The sequence below is a fragment of the Bactrocera dorsalis genome, chromosome 3 (genome assembly GCF_023373825.1).
Source record: "Bactrocera dorsalis isolate Fly_Bdor chromosome 3, ASM2337382v1, whole genome shotgun sequence".
Classification (NCBI taxonomy): domain Eukaryota; kingdom Metazoa; phylum Arthropoda; class Insecta; order Diptera; family Tephritidae; genus Bactrocera; species Bactrocera dorsalis.
The window spans coordinates 58,098,043-58,106,044 of record NC_064305.1 but is presented as its reverse complement, the minus strand read 5'-3'; the positions used below and the strand labels follow the sequence as shown (position 1 = coordinate 58,106,044).

Here is an 8,002-nt window from a genome sequence, read left to right as displayed (position 1 = left end):
TCCGCAGTCCATTTTGGACCCGTCGGTATAGACTGAGATGGTATCCTCCTATTGAACCTCTTCTCCATTTTCGTCTGGATGGCATCCTCACCTGGAAGTGTCTATTATAGTCCAGCTTTGAGAAATGCAGTCTGATTTATTAATGGTGAGCTTGTTTAGGATTACACTATGTCCGTAGTTCTGCTGATTCCAACCTACCAATTCTTTTATTCTTATCGCCGCAATAGCTGCTGTTTTGTGGAAAAACCTTTCCGTACTTAAAACTATCTTTTATTGTTCAGTACGACAGCACCTTCAATAAGGCGCGATATCGGCAGTTAAGACAAATGAGCTGAGAAAAGAGATTGATCAAAATTTCAGATCAATCTTCCAAACACTGAAAAACTAGTAAGGCTATATACAGGCAGACGGAAAAAGAGACGGGAATGGCTAAATCGACTCAGTTCGTTATGCTGATCATTTAGATATATAGTATACATTTTATACGGTCTCCAATGTTTCCGTGTGAGTGTTACAAACCTCGTGACGAACTTAATATTGTATACCATGTTCACGGTATAAAAATGGACTATATTATGTCATAGTTATAAAAAGCAAAAAGTGCTGTTTTTCTTAATAATATGGTGAAAAATTCTTCCCTTAGACTCCAGCGTTATTTTTATTTCTGATTGTTTTTAACATTGCCGCGGACAGCAAATCAGGTTTCGGATGTGCCTACGGGTCGCTGCCAGCATATCGCATTTAACAACGTGCAGTGAAGTAATCATTGCAAGCACTAAGATCCACAGAACTGCTGTTTGTATTTAGCTATGGAAGAATAGCTGTCCTCCAAAGACCTATGTCATTTAATATGAGTGCAGAAACGTCGGCATTGCTGCTGAAAATATTATAATCTTGTTTAAGACTTTTCCGAACAACTTTCCAACCGACCTTTGTCCTTAAAAATCCATTTTGACCTCCAATTCAATTTGGTGTCAAACGCGACAGGAGGACGAAGAGAGTAGAGAATAAGAAGTTAGAGCAAATATGTATTTTAAAATCCAAGCAATTTGTTTAACCATTATACAAGGGTTAAGAAACCACAAACACCGAATATTCGCCTAAACTTTCAAAATTGATCCCCAGTATGGTGAAATAATAATTCAGTTAACTTCATTGATTTGTCAAATGAAAAGTTTTTTATTTTCTATTTTACTATTTAATTTTTTATTCTCAAAAAACAAGGAATTGAAAAACTCACAAGAAACAAATGCAGAGAAGCGTCAAATTCTGTACGGGAAGCAATTACGTTGGTATTTATAATAACCCACTGAATTGCATGGAAGGATACGGGCTCTACGTATATCCCGATGGCAGCGAATACCAGGGGTTCTTTCGACGTGGTCGCTTTCACGGCATCGGACGTCTCACCATGGCAGCACCATATTCTTTTACATTCATCGGGGAGTTCGATAATGGTGAATTAACTAGCATCAACAAAATGATCTATCCAGATGGTTTGATATTTAAGGCCGATTTTAACAAAGCGAAATTGAATACCGCTAATTGGACTTACCTCAGCAAGAATGATCGTCGTTATACGCGTGAATTGTGTATGGACTTGCCACCAGTGGTGCCAAATGAGCCGGTTTCGCGTTATAGTCCGCGGTCACTTCAACCGAACACCTACGATACTGAGGAGGGAATTTATGTCGAAAAGAGTCGCTTCATCACTAAAATACCGCCACCATTTTACCATCTACGCTTTGTGAATTGTGATAAAGAAATAGATTGGATACGACAATTTTGTCGCCATGATGATAGTGATGTAGCCACTGAGCCAGACGAAGCAATTGGACGCCAGATTCTTGAGTCGAATGTCAGAGCGTCTACGGAATTAGGTGAAAATCTGTACACTTGTACGTGTAATACGGAAAAAGGATTACAGACAGAACGTTTAGGAAAGTTTTGTAGACGTGCTTTCCATAATCCCGACGACTCATCTTCTAGTTCACAATACTCGAGAGATTACAAAGATGCGCCTAGTTCAATGAGTACCAGCTCATTTTTGGAGGTTCCAATAAAACTGGATATGCAAACGCAATGTGATAACGAAGTGGCACAACTACGCCTAAAGCCCAATGACCTCGGACCGGAATATTTCTCATAGAATACAATATTATGCTAAATGGAAACCCTAGATGCTGTAAAAATTCTACAATGCCCCTCCTAAACAACATATTCACAAAAATTCTTATTTGCATAAGTGATTTTGATAAGGAAATATACGCATATTGTTTTATAAGTTCTTCTGTTAATTCTTAATTGTCTCATAAAATAATTTTCAGTCAATATATAATAATATATGAAGCATAGGAGTTCTTTAAACAATGAATTACCGGATTTTATCCTTGATCATCAAATAAAACCAATCTCCCTTTTTCATAAGTCAAAACACATCTGATAAGCCCGTCCTGATGTACCTTATAAAACCGATGAGAGAAAATCTTTCGCAAGCGGTGTGCAAGAGTGGAAAACTGTATTAGTATTACCTAATATAGGGACGCCTGCATCCAAAAATAGGCGTGCAGAGCTGTTAGATCATCAGGTACTATTTAAACATTAAAGAGCTTTGAAGATTAAAAACGTATCTTGAACAATGCTAGTTACTAATGGTACTGATACTATCGACTTTTTATGATCCGCTCTGTTAGCGGATATCTAAAAGAGTGATCAACATTTTTGAGCATCATCCAAATACTAGTAGTTTCGTAGTAAACAACAATAATTTTTTCACTCAAATATCTCGCACTTTGCACCTAAAAAGAGTTTTAGCGGGGGATCTTTTTCAATAATGTATTATGAAAAGATCCTAAAGTCCTGTGAAAGTTTATGGTAAACATGTTCAAGCTGAGCAAACGTGCTAAAAGTGGTTTGTTTCATTTAAAAGTGGTAATTTTGCTTTGAAAGACGAAAAACGGCCTATGGACAAAACAGTTTGAAGATGAAAAACTGGAAATATTACTCTGTAAAAATTGTTGCCAAAGGCATGAGTACCTCGCAAAATCTTTGGAAGTCACTTAAACAGCCACACATTATGTGGAACCTTTCTTAGTAAAAATGCCAGCTCCAGTTAATGAACTCGAAAACGAATTGACCACAGAAGTCGCATCTGCTCCGTTGGCCACAACATATGCCGCTAAGGAAGATGTCAGCTTGAAACCCACTGTACTGGCAGACAGTAAGAAGAAAACAGAAACAGAAACAAGAAACACAAAGCCGAGCTATTGCTGGAGAATATAGAAGGATACGAGGCTGGTGTGGATTTTAATAAAGAAAATACGTGGTTGTAGATAAATCAAAAATAGACACTAATGGTTACGAAAAGAGGGAAACAGAAGAGAGCGCAATGCACGAGCTGATGGCCATACCATACCGGCACAGTTCTTTCTGATGAAATTGCCAGAAAGATGAGAAAATATTATAGTTTCAGTTGGACAATACTTTCAATAAAACGATTAAAATTTTGAAAAGAAATAACAAACGCAGGACTACAATTAAAGGCACAAAAGCACGACACGGTGCCAAAACTCTTTATATTTATTTTATGTATATGATTTTTTTTATTATGATATCACCTGGTTTATATATGAGATTTTAAATGTTTTCTCAAATTGGAAAAACTTTTAATTCATTTTTTTTAATTCTTACCGAATGGTAAATGGGCTTAAAGTTGTTGCTTGCTCTCGGCTAAATTAGCAAATCAGCGCTCAGTTCGACTAATTTCTTAGAAACATTTCCAAATTCAACATTTGAGTCGCTTCTATAAATCTTGCTGTGAGATTATCTCAACGCTTCCTCCAGTTCCTGATTGCATAGATTGAGTTTAAATCCTCCAATAAAGTCTATAAATAAATGATGTGGGGATGAGACACCGCTTAGAAGTGATAAAAATATGTGTATTTTATTGAATTTCAGCTGTTTACCGAATAAACTCATCTTTGACACCGCTGCCACATATTGCAAGTGTTTCATTAAAATGGCACAAAACGATACTCATATTCCAAACTGTTCTAATATTCTTTTAAGTAAGTACACGCGTTTTATGCTATTTGGACCCATGCTGTTCGCGGAAGAGATAGAACTGTGAACTCTTCAATCACACTTGTAACGAATCATTACTCAACTGAGCACTGACTTCCCGCACAGCTGGGTAATCGAGCGCCCCTACTCACTTCACTTTAATTTAATTCACTTCAACAATCATATGATACTTCAATTACATATCATTTCCATAAGTCAATCAAATCGTAACAGCCAACAAACCTAAGCGGATTTATATTAATTATCTCCTTAAACAGTTCCGACTGCAATCAAATTAGCAAAAAACAACAGTTATGTTATTTTATTAATTCTTTTCCGGTAGCAATGTTAATCATTAATTATAAGCAAATATCCTCAATGAAAAAATAAGAATTCTTTGCATTCAAGCTTATTAAACTTAATTACAGCACTTTCAAAAAATATAGCACATTTACATCGGCAATTGACGCCTCAACAATGCAAGATTAATTAATCAAAATTAATCAAGCGCTTGAGTGCAATCGATGCTCGTGCTGACATAATTTATCATTCGTACATTTCGCGAGCACTGTAAGCCATCTTCTATACATGTAGGTATGTCGTACGGTTACTTGTATGGCGTACTGTATATCGACCGGCTTCCAGCAGGGACAATGCACCGCCTAAGCAGATGTTATTAACCTAAGGTGAGTATGAGCGCAAGGCACAAACATGGGAAAATACAGGTTCGCATCACGCACCTACAAACACGTACTTATATAGTCTGAGTTATAGCATGCGACTCATATTATATTCTAATTATGCCTGTTTAAGTAAATATTTTTGAAATGCGTAAGCAAATTGTATAGATTTTTTATAGCAGATTTGCCTCAAATTAAACAAACGAAGCGCATTGTTCGTATTCGGATTAACTGGGTCATAACCTAAGAGGTGATTGTACTCTATTGACCTGTGTGTTTTATGGTATCAGAACGTTCTCACGAAGTAAGTGATGACTAACCTGACTTAGTTGGTGCTTAAAAACATATACAAACCAGTATATTACTATACAAAGGTTCTTCTTTACCTGGTCTTTCCAAAGTAGTGAAGATCTCCCTCTAACTATGCTTCCCCCGGCAAGTACTACGTCGAATAAATTCAGAGCTGGAATATTTTTATTCATACGGACGACTTGACCTAGCTAGCGTAGCCGCTGTCTCTTACTTCTCTGAACTATATATATCAATATCGGCATCGAGTGGTGTTTCCTATAATTTTAGTGTGCTGTAGGCATCAGTCACTAGATCACACCTGGATGTTCCACAAGAGTATGAACTTGAAACCTTATGTTAGTTGCCGCATATTTTCGTAGAATTTTCGATAATTACCTATTTCGGCCAGCTTGTCAAACTCTTCGTACTCACACATTTCGGCCTCTCTCATTTTATGGCTGCATGTGTCTCACTTTCCTTTTCAACTCTCGGAATACTTGTATATCCCTCATTTTCATTAGTAGTGGGTTTTACGTTGCGGGTTCCAATTCCAGCACACAACCCTGGGGTGGCGATGTTTGGCCTTCTCACCTTAGATCGCCTTCAAAGGGATGTTTATTGTCTACACAGAGGATGCTTGGTCTAAGGCCTCCCAAGTGATTGGCGCTCAGAGAACTTTCCTCATTTGCGTGAACTTCTACACATGGCTCCATCCACCTAGCGACTAGAAACTGATAAAATTTCGTGAGGCTGCCTTAACCTTTAGTGACTTTAAGAGACTTCCCAGCGGCAATCCATAACAAAACAAAAATTTGGGAACATGTCGTACTTTCATTAGCTATTTTTTTCAAATTTCCCACAAGTTCTTTATTTTACTATTATTACCTACGTTTCTCTACTTTAATTTCCAGGATCCCTCTTCACTTCTGTCAAAAGTTATTATGTACTTGCGGTCTCTGCCACTGTTAAATAATTATTTCAACTGGTTTAATTAAATGATTTTGGATAATTTAGTTCAGAAAATACTTGACTGGCGGTTACTCATCAATTTGATGGCGACTGCTTTTCAGTCGGACCTGCTCATATACATATATGTATGTGAATGTATTTCAAGAGATGTAAAAATATTGAATGCAAATCTTGTATTTCAAAAGCAAAGAAACTGAAAAAGTTTCGATACTTTAATGTCGACGTACTTTTTTAAACAGCTTACGCAATTAAATGCTTCCACTTGTGATTAAGGCTTTTATAGGATAATTCTTCGAAATTAAACCATTTATAGGCTAAATACTTGACATGAAGGGTTAACTACAAAGCGAACATTTTGTTAATGCTGTAAGCCACTAAAGGAACCAGAATATATAGTATATCTTATATTATGAAATGAAGAAGAAATAGTATGAAATTATGAGTCAATACTTTGAAGGATGAAGTACTCAAAATTGTGTTTAGTGTAACTGATCAAATAGCTCATGACGAAATATTGAATATTTATTACATTATGAAACAAACACGAGTTTAACCCTTTCGCCCCTACTGGGACAATATGTCCCAGCAAACTTCAAACATGTGTATAACTTTTAATTTTGTTCCTTTTGGTATTATTGGGACTTATGCGTCCCACCTATAAACGTTATTGGGATTATATATCCCAGGATAACCGTAAGGATATCCGATTTTTCAGGTATGCCAAACATCTTATATTTTAGTCATACTACAGTATTTGCTGTCGTAATGATGAAAAACCCGCCTGATTTCGAAAAAAAAACTCAGGGGTGAAAGGGTTAAAGTTTTGTAACGGGTGATTTTTTTGAGGTTAGGATTTTCATGCATTAGTATTTGACAGATCACGTGGGATTTCAGACATGGTGTCAAAGAGAAAGATGCTCAGTATGCTTTGACATTTCATCATGAATAAACTTACTAACGAGCAACGCTTGCAAATCATTGAATTTTATTACCAAAATCAGTGTTCGGTTCGAAATGTGTTTCGCGCGACAAATTTTGTTCAGCGATGAGGCTCATTTCTGGTTGAATGGCTACGTAAATAAGCAAAATTGCCGCATTTGGGGTGAAGAGCAACCAGAAGCCGTTCAAGAACTGCCCATGCATCCCGAAAAATGCACTGTTTGGTGTGGTTTGTACGCTGGTGGAATCATTGGGCCGTATTTTTTCAAAGATGCTGTTGGACGCAACGTTACGGTGAATGGCGATCGCTATCGTTCGATGCTAACAAACTTTTTGTTGCCAAAAATGGAAGAACTGAACTTGGTTGACATGTGGTTTCAACAAGATGGCGCTACATGCCACACAGCTCGCGATTCTATGGCCATTTTGAGGGAAAACTTCGGACAACAATTCATCTCAAGAAATGGACCCGTAAGTTGGCCACCAAGATCATGCGATTTAACGCCTTTAGACTATTTTTTGTGGGGCTACGTCAAGTCTAAAGTCTACAGAAATAAGCCAGCAACTATTCCAGCTTTGGAAGACAACATTTCCGAAGAAATTCGGGCTATTCCGGCCGAAATGCTCGAAAAAGTTGCCCAAAATTGGACTTTCCGAATGGACCACCTAAGACGCAGCCGCGGTCAACATTTAAATGAAATTATCTTCAAAAAGTAAATGTCATGAACCAATCTAACGTTTCAAATAAAGAACCGATGAGATTTTGCAAATTTTATGCGTTTTTTTTTTTTTAAAGTTATCAAGCTCTTAAAAAATCACCCTTTATTTATAGGAAACTGTTACATGCTCTTATGTTTCGAAACCATTATTAATTAATGACGTATATGGTTGTCAAAGCCACTATAACTGCTTTTTATTCGAAATTTTTTTTGCCGGATATTCTCTTCCTTGAGGAGTTGTTGAAGCACAGGAACTTGGAGGTCACGCCACTGACCCATGACGCGAGATAATACGCTCGCTTATTTCCTTCAAGAAATTGATTGTTTTGTTTAATGTATGAC

At 37.0% G+C, this 8,002-nt stretch overlaps 1 protein-coding gene across 1 annotated transcript; it reads left to right on the top strand.

Annotated features, from left to right (window-relative positions):
• The first annotated feature begins 1,149 nt into the window (after positions 1–1,149).
• LOC105233880 (uncharacterized) lies at positions 1,150–2,284 on the top strand. Its single transcript, XM_011216049.4, has one exon. It carries the CDS (start codon positions 1,250–1,252, stop codon positions 2,147–2,149), a length of 900 nt encoding a protein of 299 aa, XP_011214351.2. The 5' UTR covers positions 1,150–1,249; the 3' UTR covers positions 2,150–2,284.
• The last annotated feature ends 5,718 nt before the right edge of the window (positions 2,285–8,002 follow it).

Coding starts and splice junctions, on each gene's coding strand:
- LOC105233880 (XM_011216049.4), top strand. CDS start 1,250: ATGCAGAGAAGCGTCAAATTCTGTACGGGAAGCAATTACGTTGGTATT.